This window comes from Galleria mellonella, unplaced genomic scaffold (genome assembly GCF_026898425.1).
Source record: "Galleria mellonella isolate WM207_F2 unplaced genomic scaffold, CSIRO_AGI_GalMel_v1 utg28, whole genome shotgun sequence".
In the NCBI taxonomy this organism is placed as follows: Eukaryota; Metazoa; Arthropoda; class Insecta; order Lepidoptera; family Pyralidae; genus Galleria; species Galleria mellonella.
The window spans coordinates 561,223-586,876 of record NW_026442064.1 but is presented as its reverse complement, the minus strand read 5'-3'; the positions used below and the strand labels follow the sequence as shown (position 1 = coordinate 586,876).

Below are 25,654 nucleotides of genomic sequence, written 5' to 3'. Positions count from 1 at the left end.
GGCAAAATTTCCCCTGTATGGAAGGAGTATGTTCTGCAGCACCTTAGTAATTCAACCAATCGACATGATACGTACTTGGTACGTAGACCATATGGAATGGAAAAGGACATAGGTTACTTTTTACGAGTGAGTAAGTCAACATATTCCAGTCATACAGACGAAGTCATACGAAGATACAGAAAAAAAACGCACTTTGATATATGGGACGGAACTGTATATTCACTACCTTCATCTATATACATATGCACATGCTTATACACGCACACACACACACATGCACACACGCACACACGCACACACGCACACACACACACACACACGCGCACACACACACACACACGCACACGCGCGCGCGCGCGCGCGGAGAGAGAGAGAGAGATAGAAAAACACACTCGCGTACCCAAACTCACATGAAACATTATATAATTAGATTAACCCAGTTCGCCGCACCATAACTGTAAAATTACTTGCTTTGACTTCCACGAGACAGGCTTTGCCTAGTGTGGGGTCATAGCTATATTGTATCTACCATAGGCTAATTTTGTCAAAGGAAATAAAGATATTCTTAAGATTCTTAAGTCGCGGGTAAAAGCCAGTTCAATATAATGCCACACATGTCGCATAATATGATATGACTTATCCAAGCATAGTTAAGTGAGTCGATAGCTTCTGTGTTCTCACATCCGAACAGATACGTTACACCGCACTCTAAACATTATCTCTCTTCTGAGAAGCTAACAATGTTGGTATTTTGCAACCGTAAACAACTAATTTACTCATTGGTACATGAATAACTTCATGGTTAGCAAACTTGTACGAATGGTTAAACTTGAAGCTGTGAATTTATTATATTGACAAAGTACACAGTGATAGAAATCATGATTGTCACATCTGTTCACAGCTGGTAACGGCTGATGTGACAAGCCGGAACCTCCCCCATAGATTTTTTAATGGATGATAATGGAATGGTGACCCCGCCTGTGCTATCTGTATACACTGGCGGGGCACCAGTGAGGGATGATCGGCGAAGATGAAAAGGCAGAGGGAGCCTTTGTATTAAAGTCGATTGCTTGTGTACCTCTGTCCCATTCGTGTTTCAACCGTAAAGCAGTTGTGTTTGCATGGCTGTGTTTCGGTTTGAAGAGTGGGTCATATGGCGTGAATTTACTGGGTACGGAGGAATAACACCTGAGTCCTCAGGAATGGCAACGCATGGGAGGTATCATGGGCGAAACAGTATACTCTGCTATGTCCATGGTACTGCTCATGTCTATAGGCGACGGTTACCACTTTCCATCAGGTGGGCCGTCAGCCCGATATGATCAGGCCGTCAAGATATTTACTCGAAATATTGAACATGAAATGTGATGCAAGTGATAAGTAATGACGTCTCTGTTCTTTGATCTAATATGATAAATTTAATTATTAAATTTCAGTGCGGTGTCTGTCCACCATGCCCGGCGCCGTGCAATCCCAATGCGCCTCCGGTAATCATTTTGTTTATTTTCTCTAATTTAATTTTTTTCAAACAAAATCAACTAATAAAAAAAGAAATAGAATTTGGCTCCGTAGAAAGGAAGTGCCTTCACTAAATAGTTCATACAATTAAGGCACAAATCAGCTACAACCTCCGATTTCGTTGAACCTCCATAGATTTGGATGAAAAATTGAGATTTGATATGGTCGTCTTGCGCTTTTTGCAGTTTAGGTGTTAAATCCTTTCCGGTTTTGTTAAAAATGGTGAAAATGCAAATTTAACAACTCTGGCTCAAGTAATTGTGTTTAATTAGATAAAATAAAATTAGATAATATAAATTTATGGTGCGACAAAAAGATGGCAGTTTTTTGTAACCAAAAAATAAAATATAAAAAATTATAGATGCTTTTTACATATAAAGAAGATTAAATAGCAGAAAATAAAGAATAAAAATAATTAAAAGGCTTTCAGGGGCCCGGCAATTATTATTAATTAGCCCCGATTTCCTGCTTTCTGGAGTTGCAATAAAAAGTACATTTTCTTAATATTTTATATTAAAACTGTTTAAGTAACTAAGTAACTTGAATGAAAGCTGAAAATAATGTGAGTTTTTTTGTAGACACCAGCAGAAAAAGAAGTGCAAAAGTTAACGATTCAGTTAAAACAGACAGAAGAGAACTTTAAAACCAAAGTTACTGAGGTAAGACGTTGATTTTAATAGATTTTTCATTGTACAAACTTTATGTAACTAAAACTTCTGATGATGAGACTTCTATGATAATATTGTGAATTGGGCTTTCTTTTCCGCGCTTAGCCTCCCATTTGGGTCGTTGTGCGTAAGAATATAATAATAGTACAAAAAGGAAATATTTGTTTCTTTTTTTTTAATGGATAAATTCAAGAACTACTCACGCGATTAAAAAAAGTTCTAAAAAAGCAACATTATCAGCACAGGCTGTGCAGCATATGATTCTCTAAAATTATATCAATACGTACGAAGTTGGTCTGGATCGCCAGAGCAACTAAGATTAAGAAGAACTTAATATTAGAAATTAAGTTGTAAGATTTAAAAAAACAAATTGGAAAGCAATTCTTAATACAGTGCGCAATGCTTCGGACCGAGTTAATGAAAAAGAAAGAAGAATTAGAGAAGGAACGCTGCCAACACCGCGAGGTTCAAAACAAGTTGAGGGAACTAGAAATGAAATTCGAAGGTTTGACGACACAAACGAATATGTTAATGGGTACTAAAGAACAGGCATTTGAACAAGAGGTCAATGTGAGGACATTAAAGCAGTGCTATAGGGAGGCGAGAGAGGAAATCGAAGAGTTGAGGACTTTGATGAAAGAACAGAACGATCAGCTGCAGGACTACAGAGTTAAGGTAAGTTAACTATGTGTACGAATTAGTAAGATAGATAATTAAATTTGTATAATAAATCTTCTTTTACATTAAAGTGTGTACTTTAAAATGATAAATCTTATAATCATCGTTTTCCTGCCCTTATCTCAATTATTCGGGGTCGGTCTAATATATATTAGTCAAGATTTTGGCGTTTGGTTTTACGATCGACCGCCTGCCTGACGTCATTTTACATTGGGAATTATAGATGTTACACACAACATAAATAATTTAATGCTTTAATAAAACTTGTATATTGTAGTATATGCAAGCACAACAACTAGTGGAAGAGCAACGTCGTCAAATGGACATGATGGACATGGACAACACGAGAATCAGTGAACAAATAAATCTGGAAATACAAAGAATCAAGGTAAGTCAATTTGCAAGACAAATTAGTTTTTTGAATGAATGAATGAATGAGTATATTTAATTTTGCATTATATGATATAGAAAATAAACAAGACAATAAATATAACGATACAATTGTATAAGTACAGTAAGGCGGTCTTGTTGCTGAGAGCAATCTTTTCAAGACAATCTTAGCGTAATGGACTAATTTTTGTACGAGTAAAAATAATAAAATATTTTTTTTGTTTATGTAACAATTTTTACTTCATTATATACATTTCTGAATATTATTTTTTATGAATTTACCGTCTAGTTTGGAAGACAATTACAGATGAGAAAAATATGTAAAGGAATACAATGTCCATATTATTAAAAACTTTATAATCAATTGCAGTATTCTTGAATAGATCAGTTTCTATAACAAGCACCATTTCACTTGTAACTTGCATGTAAATTGAATCCTTGATAATGAAATTAAATCCCTTTGACAGTTAAAGTTTCAAGAGAAGCTTCAAGAGTTGGCGCCGATTCCTGATCTTCTTAAAGCAACACAAATGAGGCTAAAAGATGCCCAGCAGTCTCAGGCTATTGCTGAACACAATGCTGAACAGTTAGCTAGAGAATTGAACTGTGCGAGGGAGAAGGTAACTTTTTTTATATTATTAAGGTGGCAAACAAGTATACGGCCCATCTGATGGTAGGCTGTTACCCTAGCCTATGAACGCCTGCAATACCAGGGTTATTACGCTCACGTTGCCGACCCTCAAGAAACCTCTTTATCCGTCTTTTGAAGAACCCCATACTGTAGTCTCTTGAGAAACCACTCTTTGGAATCAACTTCCAGCAGCAGTATTTTCGAACCGATACGACAACATAACTTTCAAGAAAAGAGCATATTCCTTTTTAAAAAGCCGGCAGTACATCTGCAACCATCTGATGGTAGGCTGTTACCCTAGCCTATGAACGCCTGCAATACCAGGGTTATTACGCTCACGTTGCCGACCCTCAAGAAACCTCTTTATCCGTCTTTTGAAGAACCCCATACTGTAGTCTCTTGAGAAACCACTCTTTGGAATCAACTTCCAGCAGCAGTATTTTCGAACCGATACGACAACATAACTTTCAAGAAAAGAGCATATTCCTTTTTAAAAAGCCGGCAGTACATCTGCAATGCCGTTAGTGTTGTGGGTGATCATGGGCGGCGGTAGTCACTTACCACCAGGTGAGCCGCATGCTCATTTTCCACCTGTGTTGTAAAAAAAAACCTCGGCAGGGAGCTCATTCCATAACCTGAGTGTTCGTGGGAGAAATTATTTCTGAAACAGCCTTGTACACGACTGTTTAGGCTGTAGGCTGTAAAATAACTTTCATATTACCATATTTTGGTTAATATAGGACGTTTTGTTTGTATATTTATTTTAAAGTTATCACATACTCTACTTATATATTTGTATTTAGCCACAATCTCACTTAGTTTAATGTTTTACTAATCAAAAAGTCGTTTCCTGAATTGGTCCCCAAAATTTACAATATTGTTTCCAATTTGTATCAGCGCCTATCGATCCTTATGGAAATTCCTAATGTGATCTATAAACGCTCACCAGTGCAGGCTGAAGGCTGAAGCTAGATGAATATAATCTATTTTCAATGGAATCATAAATTGGTTATTTGCCTATAACAGTTTTTTCAAAAAGTTTGTTTCGGTTCAACACGTCTACCAATTCATCTTTTCTACATATTTCTTGTATAAAAAGAGGTTCGAGTTTTTTATTAATATCATTAATTACGGATATATTATTAATCTGCCTCTAATTCAGTTGTGGTAACACTATTTGTTTTCTATCATTATTATCTTCATATTTAGGTGCATGTGCTACTTCATAATAGTATGAAACCTCCAGAGAAGCCTCCAGAGAGAACTGGCGATGAGAAACAAATAGCACTCCTACAGCAGAGGGTCTCTCAGTTGACAGAAGCGAACATGACACTCAAGAATGAGATAGAGAGGCTCAAGTGAGTACATTTATAAATATATATAAGCTACAAACTAGGTACAATCACCCAACTTTTTCTAAAAAATGTTGAGTTATTTTATATTATGTTGATTTTGGGGGAGACCTATGTCCAGCAGTGAATGGAATGATGATGATGATGTTGATTTGTCTAATGAGGATAATAATTAAGATATTATTGTAGTAAAAGTAACTACAATAGTGGTCCTATTGCCATAATATTCACGTAATAGTAAACATTTTCAGATGTAAAATTTATAACCAAATTTATTTATTTATATTGTACATTCACTTATAATATAGAATATCGGGTTATATCAAAATTCATTTCTAAACTGCTTGTAATAATCTTGTAAACCAATAAAAACCCTACATGGTCCCGGCATAGAATATGTCACCGCCTTTCTTTCTTTCTTTCTTTCTTTATTCTTTATTGTACACAAAAGGTTATTGGAATGTAAAAACAAACACAATGGTGCACAAATGCGAGCTTATCTCCAATAGAGATTTCTTCCAGCAAACCAAATATGAGAAAACTGACATACATGTGTACCAATCGACTTAAATGTTATAGTAAAAAATAAATAAATAAAATGTCCTTACAATTGAAAAGACCGATAGGTATAAATAAATAAATAAAAATATATATAAGTAAATACATATAAATAGATAGATATATATTATATATAATACACAAATGTAATAAGTACGTACATCAGCATTGTGAGAGGTAATAATTCTTCAGACGTGATTTGAAAATCTCAATGCTTGGGCTATTTCTAATTTCATGAGGAAGTGTGTTCCATAATCTAATTGCAGCCACAACAAAAGAGTCTTTTCTTTTCCGCGGGTGTCGTAAGAGGCGACTAAGCGAGAGCGAGAAATGGGCGGCAGCGTCTCTCTTAAAACATCTCTAAAGCCTAACTATAATTGCCAATCTACCTGCCAAGTCTGGCAACTACTGACAAAAGTAAGGGGTAATTAAGGGCTGATAATCATAAATGTGAAAGTAAGATTGTTTGTTTGTAGCAGCAACTCGAGCTTAGTAGTTTAACGACCTAATTAAATACTATGACATTCAATGTACAGATACTATATGATCGATGTACCCCATTTTAGATCTAACGTGATCCGTATGGAGGAATCGGTGCTGGCAAACGAGAAGCGGCTGCAGGAGAAGATGCACGAGTGTGCTCAGCTCGGTGGTGAACTGGACCGCGCCCGGGATGAAGCGGCCAGAGCCTTGCAGCGGGCCAACGAACGCACGGACACTATACGCAAGTATGTATTGAAATGTTTTAATTCTCTTTAGATTAAGCAAGCATGTGGTCGTTTGCTTTAGTATTGGGCAATTATTTAAATTATAATAGTATTTAAAATATAATTAAAAATGTAATAAAATCTTTAAGAATTTAATATTATTTTAGTTTTTTACGTCACTTTAGTTTAATTCTTTGATAATTCTTTATTTAATAACAATTCACACCTAGTTACATCTACTAGCCACCGAACTAGGCTAAGCCTGTATCTCAGTGGTAAGTTAAAAACTTCCTTTGACTTAACATAAGACGGTACAATTTAAATCTAAATAGTTTAAGTCGGTTAAAAGACTTAAAAACATGGAGGCGGTTCTCCGTTTGGTTGTATTATTCTATTTGTCAGCTCAGAATTCCGTAATTTATAAACATTATTTGTTTTGTTTTATTGAAAAGGATATATTTTAAGATTGATCCCATAGATTGCATGAGATTCGAGTCAGTAATTTGGTAATCACACGATTGAAAGTCGGCCTTTTTTTGTACAACAAAATCTGTTTGTACCTATATCTATATCAACAGAGGATTTAGTATTCAATGAAAAAATATACATAATGTTTATGAAGTAAATTAAATAAATTATATTTCTCAAACTGTCAATCCGTAAAATCCTAAAATAAATATCGAATAGATTTTTTATTTATATATAAAAGAAATTATATATATATACATATATATATAGCCTATAGCTGAAAGCTTCGTTTCTTATTTTAGAAGAGCACCAGACAATCAAGCGGGGTTATTTATTAGGAAGATATTTAAAAATATATATTATGTATATATTACTTATTGTAATCTTTATAGTTTGGGAAAAGGACTATTTAACCGTTGCCTAAATATCCTTGTCTACTTGAAAAAAAAATAGCTGTTTTCAAGGAAATTTATTAAAAAATTATTTAATAAATTTCCTTGAAAAAAGCTTCATTAAAACAAATCAAACAGTTATTTTCGATTATCATAGAAATTTTACACCAATAACTTAATTATCATCACGACAAAAATGGAAATTGTCGGACAGTTCTATTTCCTACATTAATATAGATTTAATTCGGTTTAGCGATGCGCGACTTTACTAATTCGACTACTAATTATTCGATTGAGCAGTACATTCGGTTTACTCAAACGACTTTCAACTCATTCGATTAATAATTTTATTCATTCGACTACAAATTTCTTTCACTGTACGTTTCTGTTAATCGTTAATAGATATCATTCATTAGTAGTTGTTCAAGTACGAGTCGGTACGAATGAAGCCGATTCGACTCGATTGTTTGGGATATTCTTTTTTTGTTAATGGACAAGACAAGAAAGTAGCAACTTTGATATTTATTAAAGTGAATTTGTATTAATTAATTATAATTCATTGTAAATTAATTATATCATAATATAATATATATTTTAAATAATAATATTATTACTTTTTTTTATTAACGAATTATAAAATTTGGTGATGACTAATTATTCGAATAACAAAATCATTCGGATTCGCGCATCGCTAGATCGGTTTCGTTTCGTCGTTGCAATATGACTCGTTACTCGAGCTTTAATCGTTTTGGATTATTCGATCGACTCAAATTATTGCTTCCGGAGCCCGTGCTTATTTGAATATAAAATTTGTTTGGTAACCGAACTATCGACGTGAGATATTCAAGCTTCGTTTGATGATTGCTAGTTGGACCGTTTTATCCGTGTCCGTGTGACATCTGTGCCATCTAGCAGCGTTTCGATTGGATTAAAATGAAACGATTATTCCTAATCTGATATTCGTTTAGTAATTTGTTTTATTTCAGATGTATGCAAACAACTGTAGCAGAACTCGAAAGACAACTCGCAGCTAGTAGAGCTCAAGTTAAAACAGCAGAGAAGGATCGAGAAGAAGTAAGACTTTAGTTTAGTTTATACATGATTATTTAGACCCTTTTAAAGAGCGGGGAGCGTTTTTAGTGCAGTAGAATCTCGATTATTCGAATATTCGATTATCTATTCGATTATTCTTGCCGTCTCTAATTACGTTGAAATGACGTATATAAAACTTTTGACATATTAGAAAAATATTAAAATTTAATTACCGTTTAATTATCGACTTTGAAATTTGTTCGGATTTCGATTATACGGAATAGCTCTCAGGTCTTTTTTGTTTAATGGGTGATAATGGAACGGTAACCTCACCCGCGCTATCGGTATACACCGGTGGGGCACCAGTGAAGGATGATAGGTGAGGATGAATCAGATAAGGTAGCCAGGTTTCCAGGGGGAACCACGTGGATGTCGACCTGATATTGCTAGCAATGGGGCTGTCAAACTCCATTGCTAACAATCCCTTTCCCCCCTAGCTCTCAGGTCAGAATGTCTTCTTAGGTCAACCTCCACAGAGTGTTTCCTAAAAAAGATTGTGTTTGACTTTTGTGGAGTTTATTACGATAGGCCAACTGACCTCATTTAAGCTAGTATTATTAAAGCAAACAGAATTATACTTACCATTTGAAGATATGCTCAATTTATAATTATGAGTTTTAAGGAATTTAAAGTACATTAACATGCTTGTTAAATTGTAGTTAAGTTAGATAGAGAATACGAGTAAAGTAGCAGTGTAGTAATATCTTTGGTGGAAGACAAAATAAATTTAATCTCATTTTTTATCTATATGAAGATGGAGAAGTATGAAGTTTCGAATACTTATCCAGAAGGAGGGCAGAATGCCATTTTTTTCTAAATTATGTATAAAAATAAATTAATTTATAAAAAAAAAAATATTACACACACTAACATGTATTTGACACTTATATGTGTGTATGCATACTCTTTCGTTTATTGTTAGTCTGTGGTCGAATTGAGAATAGATTTATATTGTTCTGTCTTTAATGTTATTTGTCTATAGTTTTACTGAATGTTAAACATGGCCATAATACATTTATTTATTATAATATATTGTTATAGTCGAATTTCGACCACGGGGCGATTACTAGTCTCCTTATTAATACTAAGGTCGAGATGAAATCGTTGCTAAGAAATTTTTTTTTTATGCAACTTAGAATGGCAAAGAAGCTGACGACCCACCTGATGGAAAGTGGCAACTGTCGCCTATAGACATGAACAGTACCATGGACATAACATACTGTTTCGCCCATGATACCCCCCATGCGTTGCCATTCCTGAGGACTCAGCTGTTCAAATCAAAACACAGCCATGCAAACACAACCGCTTCACGGTAGAAACACGAATGGGACAGAGTTGCCGAAACAAATCTTCTGATACGTTTATTATTTTTTCAGCTTCAATGCCGCATGCAATGCCAGATTCAGCGGCTAAACGAGAACTTCGAGCAAGCGCAGTTGCGGGTCCTCGGCCTCCAAACGCAAGTTCAGGCTCTTAGGAGAACAGTATCTAGCACGGGAGAGGGTGACGGTACTGACCAACAGGAATGCGCTTGCAAGACTTTCTTTGACGGCGACTGAATTGACGATGCCTCATATGAAACTGATCAAAAAACAAATCAAATTACAGACGTATATTTGGTTCTTGTAACGGTCGGAAAGTTGATTTTGTATTTGTAAAACCTCATTAATGTTAGTGACATATTTAAATTTATTTTTTCCTAAAATCTCTTCATTGATTTTTTAGATGCTCCCTGCATTGTCCTTATTCCAATATTAGAGAACTTTATTTTATCTAGAGATCCTGTTAAGATCATTAGATTGTTTATTGTCTAACCTAATAGATACCCAATACTTAATTACTTACTTACACTACTAATTTCCCAGTTAAAAGTAAAAGGTTTTTGCAACAATGGAATCTTTGTATCATTAATTACAACTTGTTATTGTGGTTACTAAAATTAGCAAATTGAATGGAATGCAAGAATTTGATACTATATTTCTTTTTGTTTCGTATTTACCTAAATTACTATATACAATGAAATAAACACAGTTAGAAAATAAAAAAAAAGTATTTTAATTTGAATTCAATAAAAAAATCAACATACAATTCTTAGAACTAAATCATTTATTTTTATAATGGATAATGATAATTAAGTATATTAATATTCAGAGAAATAATACTCCTCATAAGTTACAGGCTCTCTAAGCCTATTGTCGAATTTAAATTAGGCAGTATTAGCTTTATCTTGGCCATTATTGGTGTGTCCGTTATTCGATTCCGAAGGATCGCCCCGCTGTACATGTACGTTGCCTTTCATCGCGAAGCAGGCCCTCAGCGACTCCTGTGCTAGGTGGGTATCCTTGTGCGGCGGACGAGCTATATCATGGTACGTGTCTATAGCGTCACACAGTACTGCGATGGCGTCGTCGAGGCGCTCACTTTCCATCAATGTTGCACCCTCCTAAAAATGACCGTAGTGTTAATGGCTATATTGTAATATTAAATGACATTAATAGTCGTGTAGTCCCGGCATAGAATAAGCCACCCCTTCCTTTCTCGTGGGTGTCGTAAGAGACGTCTAAACGAGGGCGAGGGATGGGCAGCAGCGTCCCTCTTTAAACATCCGTAAAAGCCTAACTGCAATTGTCTGCCACGCATGGCAATTACTGGCAAAAAAATCCCTTCCTGGAGAAGGCTTATGTCCAGCAGTGGACAGTTAATGGCTGAAATAATAATAATAAAATAATCTGAAATAATAAAAATAAATAAAGAAATAATAATTATTTCTATTATAATTTACTATATGTTTACGTTATAGTCCATTATTGTAAAGGATAATATAAAAGATAAGCAAGCTGAAAGTGGCAATGGGCTGGTCACGTAGCTCGAAGAACTAACAATCGATGGGTAAGAAAGTTCTCCCTTCGTCGTCTCTTACGATACCCACTGGAAAGGAAGAGGCGGCCTATTCTATGGCGGGACCACACGATGTAAAATCAGATGATTAATAGATGCACAATAGACAAAGGATTTTGTTGTTTATTACCTTATATTGATCGCAGCACTTGGTGACACTGCCCAATTTAATCTTCACCAATTCCGGATCAATGGTGATGGAACATTTGGTACATTTGTCGGGTATAAATTCCGGCAAAGGGCGGTACATGCCTGTGCATTCTATGTTATGGCATCTGAAATTATTAAGACAAGTTGAATGGTAGAAAATAAGGATCGAATTTATTTGAAATTAAAGAAATATATATAAGGTATAGAGTATTATCATTCCTTGGGGAAGATTACAGAAGTCTTAAATAATATACTAAATATCCAGCATACAGTATTAAATTAGTTACCTTTTCGCAATGATTGAGGTCATAATGTATATAAAAATAGAAAAGGACCTAGAATTAAGCCTCAGAAACACCTTTTAAATGCATTTTTTGTCAACTATAAAGATGTAGTATTACTAAATGTTTCGGTAGATGCTGTAATGTTTCGGATGATGCACTTTACTTGAAATGATAATTCATTGTATTTTTATGCCAATACTCACTTAAGACGTGGAGGAGCATCGGTGAGTTCTTTAAGTGTAGGCCAGTCTTCTTTGCACGCTTCACACTCGCAACGGAACCAGTAACGGCAGCTTAGAGATCGTTGTCGATCTTTCAATCCACGCATCAGGAAGTGGGGTCCATAATTTTCCGATACCATTTCACCAGGAGCGAGCGGCCTGGTAGCCCGTAGAACTATGTTTTTCCCATCAAAGTATCTGTTGAAAGTGACACATTTAATAGTTTATTAATGATTACAATAACTATTATGAATGTTAAACGATTTCCAATAATTCGACCACATTTACCTACGTGAAGTCGCCTCGGGTGATTTTCAGTGGCATTCGTAATCAGATTAAATTTTCCTATTAAAACCAAGTAACAAGTAGATGCAAATTTTAGTTTTTAAAAACCCTTTACTAGCAATTCTTCAAGACAGAGGGTCTTGAGGGTCAGAGTCATCATCTCATCTTCTTCTTGCTTCTAATTGTTACAAACATATTTGTGAGTCCAGAAATGTCCACAGTTTTCTTAGATATAATAGCAATGGATAATGCCTTTCTATGTGCAGTATTTGGGGCGTGATAATCATTAAAAGAAAGCTAAATATTGAACAGAATTATAGTAATTATTTACCTGGCAACAGCAGGATAACATTCGTGGTTAAACAGCGCTCCAGATGGATAAATAGCGACTGCAATGTAGATAGGTTTGGAGCCACTGAACATGTGTTCCCCGCGAAGCGTTTCGTATATTTCATGTGCGTTGAATTGGAGCAGCTCAAGATTCCGAATTAATAGCTCACAGATCGATGTTTCAGCTGAAATATACATCGAATACTTGGTTAAAGACATTAAAATAATATTCTTAATAGACACTGTTGGTACTACGATAATAGGACACAAAGTTCTCTTACTGCTATTGAGAGCAGCATGTAAGCATAAAAATAGATTATTAGCACTCGACGATTTTCAATTTATTCCAATATATACAGCAGAAATACAATATAATATAATTTTAACATCACCATATAATAGGAAAGCAAATATAACGTAGCTCCGTTCCTTAGTTTGCTCATTAAACTCAGGAATAATTTGAATTTCTACTATATATCAGGAATATTATGTATTTATTTACCAGAAGGAGACTTTATACAAAAGTCGTTTGCTTGGCTACCTTTGTTCCATTCGTGTTTCAACCGTAAAGCAGTTGTGCGCATGACTGTGTTTCGGTTTGAAGGGTGGGATATGGCGTGAATTTACAGAGTACTGAGGAATAACACCTGAGTCCTCAGGAATGGCAACGCATGGGGGTATTATGGGTAAAACAGTATACTCTGTTATGTCCATGGTACTGCTTATGTCTATAGGAGACGGTTAGCACTTTCCATCAGGCGGGCCGTCAGCTTGTTTGCCATTCTAAGTTGTATATAAAAAAAATGTAATAAAGATTTTGTGTCTTTTTTATCGTCCATGATTACCTTTTGCTAGATTTTCAGGTTCGCATGTCTTGAAAAATCCAGCTTTCTTGAGGCACTCTGTTAAGAACATAGCCATGATCATTCTTTTCAAATAATCATTGCCTTTCCTCTCTTGTGAATGCGTACACAGCGAGTAAATTTCTGCAGCTTTTAGCTCCATTTTTTCTTCCAAATTCATGTTGCTCTCCATTTTATATTCCAATTCCTCTATGTTATCATCATCTTTCACCCTATCTGTAAAACTCTTCAATCCTTTCTTAGATCTATTCAGCCTTTCTTTCCTACTTCTGATTTTGGATTTCTTTGACACGCCTTCTATGTCATTTAAAGCGGCTCCTTCTACTGTTTTTACTTGATTTGTTATATATTTAGAATGTATTAATAAGGAAGTTTCAAGACCAGCTTGGGTTACCATTCTTAAAGCTATATGAGTTAAAATTGACATTCCAGAACCTGAAATCAGTACCATAAAATATATATATATGTACTATATGTATACGATTCACCGTATGTAAAATACTATAATCATTTTCATATTCTGTATTTCTAAAGAAAAGATTATAGAAACCAAAGATACAAAAAAGCAAATATAGTCACAAATAAGTAAGAACAACAATGTACGAATAAAGACTGATAATATTACCCATAAAGAAATCAACAAATGTGCACTCAAACAAATGGTAAGTGGAAACAGCGGCATCCCTACACTCGATACTGCAAAACACTACTCCTGAACACTTTGGACACCCTACAGGAGCTGTATCTTCACAGTCTTCCAGCCTGTAATGTAAAATTTACTATATATTATGTATATTTAATTTAACAAGCCAGAATACACTACAGCATGAGAAGGAATATTCGAAACCTTTATTGCACTTGTAAGTTACATATAAAATAATCTATTTATAAATGTTGTGTATAATTTATAAAACCTTTTAACATATAAAGCCACCTGATTAGAGCGTGTTAATATAACATTACATGCAGAGGAGACTAGTCATAGCAGTGGATTGGTATGTTAAAGTTAAAATGTTTCACCCATAGCCATGAACAATACCCAATATGGTTTGTTCATAATTGTCTTCAAACTAAGATGAAACGATATGCATATTGGTGCTTCATAGAAAGAGAAGGAAAATTATATTAGTTTTTAAAGCGTATACCAATGCACCTGGCCATGACAATATAGCTGCTAATATGCACTTATGGAGACTGATCTTGATACTAATTGTTGCTGGTCTTACTGGTATGCCTTTTACAGGTACACTCGTTGTGTCTTTGAGTACACTTTCTTCCTCAGCAAAGAGATATAGTTTAGTTTTAGTAACATACCTCTTAAAGCAATGTAGACAATGAGTACCGTAGCATTCAGACAGCAAACAGGATGCATACGGACTGTCCACTAATAGAACATCGCCGGTTTTGATTGAGTCACTGGCTACTGCGAATCGACCCTGGAAAAAAATTGTCAACGAACATGTCTACTAGTACGTCAGTAGTCGCGATGAGGGCACTTGGTGCAATCTTGCGTATATATTGGTGTTGTTAGAGTAAAGAACTTGTACTCTTTCACAATAAAGTTGTTTTAATATACTTGACTGATTTTACCATTTAAAGTTTATACCAAAGATTATTTGCACCAGTTTTTTCTCATGCAACCTTCCAACAAGTGGACGGTCAGTTTGTTTGCCATTCTAAGTTTTAGTTTTAAAATCGAGGAATGATTCCGATCTGAGTCATCTACATATATCGATTAATAATATAGAATATGCAGTAATATCATAGTTTCCAATGCCTCAGTACAGTATAGTTACTGTTGAAATAATCAAGATGGTGATTTGATTGTTAGATATTGGTAACTCCAATGATAGCTATACAATAGGGACTTAATACAAAAGTAATAAATTTATCAAATCTACTGAATAAACAATACGATTTGAGGCATTTAAACTTATAATAACTCAGGGAAACTTTGGTGACTAAATTGAATTTATTGAATATGGAAAATAAAGATAAAAGACGAACCTAAGACAATGATCCCTGTTTCGTTGTAATCGTAAACTGCTACTTTGTTTAAACTTGGTTAACTTTGCAAGTACAATTAGAACTTTTTAAATAAGAGTTTAGAAGTGGCAAAAGTGTGCAGCGACAAAACATACTGATACCAATGGTGAGATATTGCTTCACCTTCCAATGGTCACACACATAATCCACACACAACACAAGTATTTGTAATTTATGAATACATCTGTTTGTATTACTTTGGGTGTTTTATGTATGGGTATATCTTTTCAGATATGCAGAAAAATTATTTTGCATACCGATTTATAATGGATAGAATTATGAGATAACAGATATAAAAAACAACACTAAATTGAGAATTTTCGAAGTTATTTGAAAAGATTGAAAGGTATTCATACAAGCCTATTAGTTGTCTAACCATAGTACAAACTTTGCTAAATAAATAAACTAAATGGCACTGCACAATATATCTAGTAATATTTATTTATATTTATGTATATTCAATTTTCTTACCTTATTCTCTTCTTCGACGATTTTCACTAGTTGAGACAAAGCTGGCATATTTTGTTTAGCACCGCCAGCGAGTTTGATTCCTAAAAAGAAATTGAGTTCAGCATCGTTTATGTATTGTATCATCTTATCTTATTTTCGCATATGGGGTCAGTTAAACCGTTGCACGTCGACCCATAGGTATCTTTTGTACTTCTCCCTGTCTTTTATCATCACTTCATAGATCCTATGTGTTACCTTAACGATATCCCGCGGTTTAAGATATCTGTAGTCCCTTGGCTCTGAATTAGCTGTTCCCAGTAAACTCATACGCATACTTGCTAACGAATTACAGTTGCACATCAAGTGTTCCATGGATTCCGATGTTGTATCATAAATAAAAATCTTCATTCCTTGAAGTCGCTTTGAAATGAAATGATATGAAAATATACTATACCAGGCTTATCAGGAGGATGCTTCGACTGCACAGAGTAGTCGAGTGTCTCGATGTCATTCACAACTTTTGCTTTGGCTTCCTTATCAGTGGCCAGGAGGCGTGCTGCCAGCTCGTAGGACACCTTCGCCCTGGTCGGCTCACCAGCACCTGATTACAATTTGTTTTTTATAAACGATCCTGGTACATCTTGTTTTAGTAATCGCACAGTCTACTAGTAATAAATTCAGATTAGATCTTGTTATATCCCAAATAGTACTCGTATGCCAAAATCACTCTAAAATTTGTAACGATAATAAGAAACACAAAACCCTTTTTAATATATCTATTTGGATTATTGTACTATTATTTTGGAAGTGATATATCCTTATCATTTAGGTATAATTAACGCAATAAGGGAAGAAGACCTAAAAAGACATGGTTGGACTTTGTCAAAGATGATATGGCCAGAATGGGAATGCAAAATGCCAATAGAGACGAATGGAAGAGAAAATCATGTTACGCTGACCCCAAACAATAAAAGGGTAAAAAAATCTGCAATAATGTTATATTCAATACGTACAAGATCTTATAAGTCACAGAAAGATATACTTAATTAAAAAAAAAAAGGTTCAAATAATGTATTGTAGATAAAGTAAGGATTCTTGATAGCTGTTAAAAACACTAAAAATAAAATGTATAGGAGAGAAATTGTTATCACTTCTTGTACGATTTTGTTTTTAGATTAAAAAGTATGTTGGATTAGTAATCTAAAAGAGAAAAAACATAATAACATATTTATTAAAGCTAGATAAACAAGAAGGCAATCTAGCTACAAAATATAAGCTCGAAGCTGATTTGGCGGGAGTAATGAGTTACGTTCTAATTATTATTGTTTTGAAGTGTAATTAATTTTAAGTGAATATAGTTAATTAGATTTAAGTCTGTTATTAGTATAACATAACTTATAGCTTAAGGTTATACCTGCAATGTCAGTCTGTCCGTACGTAATACGTTACACAACGTCTATAATTTTGTCACAAGAATAATCAGTATCTATCCTCATTTTTATTGTTTTATTTAGTACTTTTTTTTTAAGTTAAACCGAAACATAACCAAAAATTTCTATTTTTATTTCTATTTCATCTTATTTGCGTTCCTTCAGTCGAAGTGAAATTTTAGGAATGTTACGCAAAATTAGGCACCTAAATGTGATCAACCAGTTGAATAGAAAAAAAGTATTTATCAGTTACATTCTGCACAACTTATCGGTCCGTTCAGGTGGTTCTATTGAAATTCCCAAATATTGGGATATTGGAATATTCTGGAATATTCCAATATCCCAATGTTACCCACGTACACGTATTTATAATTTTACTAGCAGCCCGGTACGTTCTTCGCTCCGTTTAAAATTAAATAATAAAAAAAAATTAAATAGTATATTAAAGTTTAAAAATATAAACGCTAAGCAATAATTAACGCTGACAATTTGCTTTAATCGAAGCACGTACAAAATGAAATGACCGCATGAATGATATAACAACACGCTTGTACTGTCAACACTGAAAAAAGTTTCAATTTGACACAAAAATCTCCATTAACAAAATGATCCGTCATTTATTACAAAAAATGTGATAAATGAAGAACCGCTCGTCCGATTTTGTGCAAACTTCACATAAACCATCTACTAAATAGTCTGAACAAAGCCTAAATATATGGTTTGGATAGGTGAGCCCGTTTTTGAGTTATAAAATTACAAAGATAAGTGGCATTAATTTATAGATTACCTACCTATATAGATACTAAATTTAACTTCACATTATATGATCGCATTTTAGTAACCAGCTCGTGTTCAAGCTAAGATGTTTTATTGAGGTTATACTTTATTATTCAATTTATAATTTTTGTTTTCAGTCAACGACCTCCAATTAATTTAAGGGCCCTAATTAGTTACGATACTCGACTTATCGCCTACGTTAATTATTCGAATAACCTAGTTACATTAGAATCTATGTATTTAACTATAAATAAAATATTTCTACATATTTGTATAATTATAAATAATTATATAAATATAATACTGCAATATTTATCTTTAAATTGTATAAAACAAAGTCGCAATTTGCATTTGTTTGTTTCTCGGATTGCTTCTCTTAAATAACAAGCCTTGGAGATAAATAGAATTGTCATCGGCAGCCAGTTTATCTGATGGAAGGAAATAGCTACATCTGAGTCACAGAATACCTAGAAAATAAGATATTCCCTCTATTCTGTGCTCGAGATTTTTTTCATGGTTTCGATTGCATTAGCGAGTCCATCAATGCATACGCAGATATTTGTTTAGAGATGCAGATTTTTATATGGCTGTTGCGGTCATTTATCGATTTTTTTATGGATTTTTTTTTTTGTAATTTAATAAATTATAATTAAACTATAAGAAATTTCGAGTAATGAAAGATATAAAAGAGATAAAAGATACATTTTCAGTGTAATAACGTCTTCTAATGATTTTGTATGGTAATGATAATGATAAATGAGTGCAGTTTAATATATTAACGCCCGCGGCTCTGTTCTGCTGTATCTTATTGCTGTATCAACAATTGTGTTTGCTCGCCTAAAGGTATAGCCATAATAAACATCTACATTCACTAAGACACATATGTGTTACTGTAAAACCTCGTATTGTGTAAAATTCCTAAGATTTTCCATTAAAACTTGACATTTACAAAGTCTTAATGGTAAATGTTGTACATTATTTCTTAATTTGGACTTAAATCTTAGATTATATTTTGAATTTTAATTTAATTTTGAAATTATTTGGACAAGATAACTTCGGAGTATTCATTTTCTAAATATACTATACAAAATAAAGATTTGTCTGCGGCGAGATATTTCATGAAGTATAATTTAGAAGCAAGAGCTTCATCGACAAGAGCGCAGCTTTTAAATAGGATAGATAGATAGATAATCTCGTTATGGGACAAGTGTCTGAATTAAAATAAGCACTTTTTTTTACATAATTAAATGTCGGCATAGATACATTTTCGCTACATGTGTGCATGAAATAGAAAGAGACGGTGACATGGCATGCAGAGAGGTAAGACAAAGTATATTTCTAACATAATAATAATAAGATGATAGTATTAAATCAATTATTATAAAGAAGCTTATATTAAAAAGTGTCCCATTCAATATAAAGTCTCTTTAATGCGAGTAATAATGTTTTCTCGTAAAAACACGACCACATAATATGTACTATTGTTGGTATTATACGTCGTACTGCCTATTTATTAAAGGGAATATTTTGTTTCTATCAGTAGAAAACAAAGCAAACAATTATTTTTTTCTGCTCTCCGTTTGTTTACAGGATCATGGAAGTTTCCTGGGAGAGTAGGTTAAAAATAATTGGAGTTAGTCAAGTATGCCTCGAGTTCGCCGACTACCCACGCAAATGTTGTTAGATAAATCTTTCCATGGTTTAATTATATAACTAGTTAATGATAAGGGATTTGACATATTTCAACCTTTCACCCGAATTACGGTTAGTTCCCAACTGGAAACTTTCAAATTTGAGTTCTGTTAAACTTCGTAGCCTGCATCAACGTGACGTATCACAAATTACGTTCAAACTTAAAGAAGAAATAAATATGATATTAATTTTATTGATTTTAAATTTATTGAGAAATCATCACAAAGGTTGTCGCTGTTGTTTTGGTAAAAGATCGAACAATTAATCGACGATAAATACTTTTAAGTTTTGTTAAAATTTCGACTAAAACATACATAAATCAATGAAGTTTTACAGTTAAAATATTATAATTAGTACTTATGTAACTAACAACTAACTTAAAAACAGCACTATCCTAATTCAATCACGGTACAGCAGTGACATTACGGGGTATAGTGGTAACGCTTCAGAAATAGTACCGATTATGAAGTATGATGGACATCACAGTGTATTCTGTGATATCCGTGGCGAGTTAACAGCACGTCTGCTATTATAAGTTGAAATTATAGGGTATGGAACTATAACATCATAGATCTCAGGAATGACAACGCATGGGAAGTATCTGGTATCACGCCATGACCGTAGCTAGGGGGGAGGGGCATTGAGCGGCAACATCCTACCTTAAAAGGTCCAAAGCCCTACCTTAAAATGAAATGCCCCAAGAAAATTAGTCAAGAATCGATTTTTCGATAGTCACATAATTATGGCTTCTGTTCTACCAAAAAGTTTTTTGCCCTACCTTAAATATGGATTTAGCTACGGCCCTGCATCACGCTGTATCCATATTCACAGTGTTATGTATGTCTATAATCACGTTACATATATATCTTTGCTTGTTTGCAATGTTAAGTTACATTAAAAAATCTCAAATCGAGCGATTAATTCTGGACTGATCTTTTATAGCGACTCACCCTTGTAGCAGTCGCCCATTCGCCAGTAATACTGCGCCCGCATCCTGGCAGGGAGCCGTTCTTTCAGCGCAATCTTGAGGTCTTCTAGTGCTGCACGGGGGCGGTTTAAGCGAAGCAAGATTTCGGATCTGAGCCACAGACCCATGGCTAAAGATCCTCCCTCGATTATCTCGTCGATACCTAATGAATTAGGAATCAGTAATTTTTCCATATATATTGTGTATGGGGTTTGTGAATTATATACCATAGATAAGACAGTTATAAATATTGTAAGGGTGGCCTTATTCCTGAAAGAGATCTCTTCCCACCAATCTAATACAATGAGAAAGCATGAAGGTTTTTATTTTTAACCACTGGCGCAAAAACGACGGGGTGTTAATAGTTTGACGAGTTTGTCTTTGTGTGTGTGTCTGTCTCTAGCATCAAAGCTCCCGAAAGGATGAATCTATTTTGATTTTGTTTTTTAATTGAAAGGTGAGTTAGTCGGAAGTGTTTTTAGCTATGTTTGATGGAGATCAAGATGGCCGCCGCCACAAAATGTCGGATTGCATATTTTCTCACAACTTCATTAATATAAAAATGCAAATAAATATTTCATTTCATTTCATTTCATTTCATTTCATTTCATTTCATTTCATTTCATTTCATTTCATTTCATTTCATTTCAATTCATTTCATTTCATTTCATTTCATTTCATTTCATTTCATTTCATTTAATTTAATTTAATTTCATTTCATTTCATTTCATTTCATTTCATTTCATTTCATTTCATTTCATTTCATTTCATTTCATTTCATTTCATTTCATTTCATTTCATTTCATTTCATTTCATTTCATTTCATTTCATTTCATTTCATTTCATATAGGTATTAAATAAAAGTAGTAGAATACTAAACACTATGACAAATTCCAAATCCAAGATAGCCGCCGCCACAAAATGGCGAATAACTTTTTTTCACAAACCCTAAATATAGGTATCCAATTGTTTTTGCGTCGGCGGTTAAAAACAAATAGTTAAATCTAAATGGAAATTTGGATGATCAATTTTACTTTTTATAACATCTTATTTAAAGCAATTGGTCAGAAAATAATGTAAAATAGGACAATAAGCCGTTAAAATTATTGCGTAGTCGCTGCCGCTCGCCATGCGAGATTAGTAGACGGTGCGCGGAGGTGAGGGGTGCCGGAGAAGTTATATAAACACAATTCAAAATGCTAAACACACCGTTCATTTTGAAATTGAAATTTTAGAGAATATTAATGCAGTACTTTTATATACTGGCGTATTAGCACCAGCACTAGCACCAGGCAAGCATTTTAGTAAAATGCCTTGAACAGTTTAAAAGTTATACAAACAAATATTGCACACTTGCGAAGCTAAGCAATAACAGAAAGTAATAAGTTGATAGAAATGATCATTTAAGAAAAGTTGTATAAGATATATATTTAGTGCCATAAAAACTGAACTGTGGGGACACGAGTACAAAGTAAATATGAATACATTGTCAGACACTGATGGTTTTATCTCAAGTGACCGCTACAATGTGTCTAGAATACTTTAGAACAGCAGTAAACGTGGTAACAGCGAAAGGGGATGTTAATGTTGGAAAACTTAAATTTATTTTACTAACATGCGACACGACTTTATGTAAATACATATAAACTTACATACGTACATCACGCCTAGCTTTAGGTGTAAACAGGTAAAATATTTAAAATTCTTCCTACAAAATCTGAACTCGATTTGGTTTATTCCTACCAATATAATAAACGCGAAATTTTGTAACGATATATGCATTTTTTTTCACAACTTAGAATGGCAAACAAGCTGACGGCCCACCTGATGGAAAGTGGTAACCGTCGCCTATAGACATGAGCTGTACCATGGACATAACAGAGTATACTGTATTGCCCAATATACCGTCCATGCGTTGCCATTTCTGAGGATCAGGTGTTATTCCTCTGTATCTGTATAAATTACGGCATATTCGACCCTTCAAACCGAAACACAGCCATGCAAACACAACTGCTTTACGGTTGAATCATCTAGTTTATTATTGTAACATATAGGACTGGTAATCCTGCTTGTGCTCTTAGTTTACGTTGGCGGGAAACTGTGAAGATGATGTGCTGGTAGAAGTGAAGCAAAAGTCAAATAAGCGGCGACTACTAGAAGATCGACCTGTTATTATTATTGAAAGACGGGTTTTTTCCAAGCAGAAAATCCTGTGACCCTGCGACCTTTCTATAATCTTTGGTGCTCGCCCTTTTTTAAAGACCGCTGCTAATTCCTATCAATAATAGTAATTTTAAGATGTTTTTTGTAGCGATGTTTTTTATTTCCTCAGGATATAAAGTGTATTTACCAAAGGAGATACATCGTTTATGTGTGAGTGGGCTACAGTCATAAATTAAATGGTGCGGCGTTTCTTTCTCATTGCGACAAAATCTACAAACACTTTTTGGGCATAAGCCTAGTTGGACCAAATGCTTGTTTAATTTTCAGTGTCTAGTGAGAGCCCTTGTTAATACACACCTATTATTTTTACTTTAAAAAAATAATGTTTTAGAGCAATTTTCTGTAAACCCCTTAATCAGGACTTTCGAGTGATTTAATCCTGGCAACAAGAGCCAGCTATTATTAGCTACTTATTAGCTTGTGAGTTTGAGATGTCAGAGGTTTAGACTTCGAGGTATGTCATAATAAGTTTCTGGTCCTATTCGGACCTTTTTTTCTCCTTCATTTGCTAATTGGTCAGCTGTTACATTTCCATGAATGTTTGAGTGACCAGGGATTCATCTTAACATAATGTTATTTCTGTTGCCCAAGTCATTTAATAACCAGATCGACCTAACAAATGGGGTTACTAGTCCTCGCTACTAAGAACTACTTCCTCTCACTAAGTGTTGATTATCCTGAGTTTATTAAGAAATAAAGGACTAATTAGATGACCTATTTTCATCGTTCCCTATCATCACAGACTGGTTACAAATGTCTAGGGAGTGTGAAGAGCTCTGTGCCTCGCGACTAGTACGGCGTGCGCTATGCTCTCTTGAATTAATTAAAATACGCCCCACTGCAACATGTATCCGTATTCTGCAATATTAGATTTACGATACTGGAGTTACGGTGCAGTATAAATAGTGGCTTTAACCATTACTAGATTAACATTGGTTAGAAACCTTACATATGGATTGAGACGTAATGGTAAATGAAGAAAAATTTCATCATCAGACATTAGATTTATAAATTATTTAAATTTAGAACGTACAAAAATGTCACGCGAGTAAATTTGACCTTGCAAAAGAAAAAGAGGAATTATTATAAAATTAATATGATTAATGCAGGAATAAAATTATATGCACTGCATTGAAGGTTCTAGGGGACATTTTTTATGGCTTATCTGAGTAGACCGTGTGAACAAAGATAGTGTAGTACCTATAGTACTAATCCTTTATATTATCTGTCTATTACCATTTTCCTTTTCGTATCCCTTATCTTTCTTATCCCTTTTAATACCGTGACCATTTGACTTAGGGCACAAGGTTAGGATATGGCAGTGGAATCACAGTGTACAAAAATATAATATCATAGCCCTCAGAAATGGCAAAGTATGAAGGGTACCATTGGCATTGCAATCCATTCTGTGACTTCCAAGGTGGGCCATGTCTGAATTCACGTCTGTAGATTATAGTGATGGCTGTCCATGACCTGTTAGCTTAATTTTTAAGTTACATAAGAAAAAACTTACATGGAAGTGGTGCTTTGAAGATAGCCTGGCTAGCGAGAGCCAATGCTTTCTTCAGGTCTCCTGCCTCCATTGCAGCTTTAGCGGACTGCCACTTCTCCTGAGACACCCTCGCATCTTTTCCTCTGTGCAGTGGTTGTATCCTTGATAATACTTGTCCTATAGCTTCCATTATCTAAACAGATTTAAAATAAAAATTAAATTAAATTAAAATATGAAACTTTGTGATGTGAATATTTCAATGTATGGATGTTTGAATGTTTGTTACTTAGTCAAAGGTCGTACCACTAAATTGACAGAGGTTGGAAGATCAGTACACTATTGAAATTAAATTAATATGTATAGTGTAAAAGATAATTATTAAATGAACATAATACTGTAGCAGTATTTTATTCCTCGCAGACAAGAGCCCCTTGTTTGTTTGTTTGCGTGAAAATTAATATAAATCAGAACTAGTTGGGAAGCATCAAAGGTGTAATAATGTACGTATTAAATTGTAGCCTTTATTCAGACCAACTTAGCTTAATAATTTTTTTTTTATTAGGCTATGTTTTTTTAACTGATGAATTCATCATGATGGGCTAACTGGCCTGTTTTCATTCTCATCTATCACCCTTCACTGGTGCTCCGCCAGCGTAGCCCGTTAGCGCAGGCGGAGTTACTATACCACTTTCACCCATCAAAAAAAAAAATAGGTGAGTATGAAGTCAAATTAACTGGTCTATCGTGAATTCAATGCGAATTAATATAGGGGACAATTAATAGGGGGATAGCGTGGAGGAGAAGACCTCGAAAGATATTTTACTAGTCGTGGGGACGTTAGTCCCCATTATTAACTATCTCTTTCCAGGATTTAAATGTTATGCCCAATGTTAGATATTATCCATATCTTATCCTTTAAACGAAACAGCTTCAATATCTATGGAATATTGATTAAAATGAAACGCTAGTATTTATACTGTGAGCCCAGCAAGCGAGCAACATGTGGCTATATGTCACATTATCTCGAAGAAGAGGTGTATCGTAAATCCAATCGTATGCATTATAGATTAAAGTCCACTTTTCTCTATACGC

The 25,654-nt window shown here is 34.2% G+C and overlaps 2 protein-coding genes across 6 annotated transcripts in view; one reads left to right on the top strand and one right to left on the bottom strand.

Annotated features, from left to right (window-relative positions):
* The window catches only part of LOC113517841 (paramyosin-like), a 31,846-nt gene extending 21,352 nt beyond the window's left edge, over positions 1 to 10,494 (top strand). For both annotated transcript variants that reach the window (XM_031911509.2, XM_026902577.3), the window contains 9 exons: positions 1,437 to 1,487; positions 2,097 to 2,177; positions 2,580 to 2,861; positions 3,142 to 3,252; positions 3,722 to 3,874; positions 5,095 to 5,243; positions 6,362 to 6,523; positions 8,349 to 8,436; positions 9,831 to 10,494. In XM_031911509.2, coding sequence (XP_031767369.1) covers positions 1,437 to 1,487; positions 2,097 to 2,177; positions 2,580 to 2,861; positions 3,142 to 3,252; positions 3,722 to 3,874; positions 5,095 to 5,243; positions 6,362 to 6,523; positions 8,349 to 8,436; positions 9,831 to 10,013 — 1,260 coding nt within the window. In that variant the 3' untranslated portion in view covers positions 10,014 to 10,494. The remainder of the gene's footprint in view (positions 1 to 1,436; positions 1,488 to 2,096; positions 2,178 to 2,579; positions 2,862 to 3,141; positions 3,253 to 3,721; positions 3,875 to 5,094; positions 5,244 to 6,361; positions 6,524 to 8,348; positions 8,437 to 9,830) is intronic.
* Positions 10,486 to 25,654, bottom strand: part of LOC113517842 (SET and MYND domain-containing protein 4) — a 29,504-nt gene continuing 14,335 nt past the window's right edge. For all 4 annotated transcript variants that reach the window (XM_031911503.2, XM_031911505.2, XM_026902578.3 and 1 more), the window contains exons 3-13: positions 24,584 to 24,755; positions 20,831 to 21,010; positions 16,436 to 16,582; positions 16,003 to 16,082; positions 14,800 to 14,921; positions 14,111 to 14,247; positions 13,468 to 13,920; positions 12,624 to 12,807; positions 11,990 to 12,205; positions 11,483 to 11,627; positions 10,486 to 10,897 (exon numbers count right to left, since the gene is read on the bottom strand). In XM_031911503.2, the coding sequence (XP_031767363.1) occupies positions 10,661 to 10,897; positions 11,483 to 11,627; positions 11,990 to 12,205; positions 12,624 to 12,807; positions 13,468 to 13,920; positions 14,111 to 14,247; positions 14,800 to 14,921; positions 16,003 to 16,082; positions 16,436 to 16,582; positions 20,831 to 21,010; positions 24,584 to 24,755 (2,073 nt within the window). In that variant the 3' untranslated portion in view covers positions 10,486 to 10,660. The remainder of the gene's footprint in view (positions 10,898 to 11,482; positions 11,628 to 11,989; positions 12,206 to 12,623; positions 12,808 to 13,467; positions 13,921 to 14,110; positions 14,248 to 14,799; positions 14,922 to 16,002; positions 16,083 to 16,435; positions 16,583 to 20,830; positions 21,011 to 24,583; positions 24,756 to 25,654) is intronic.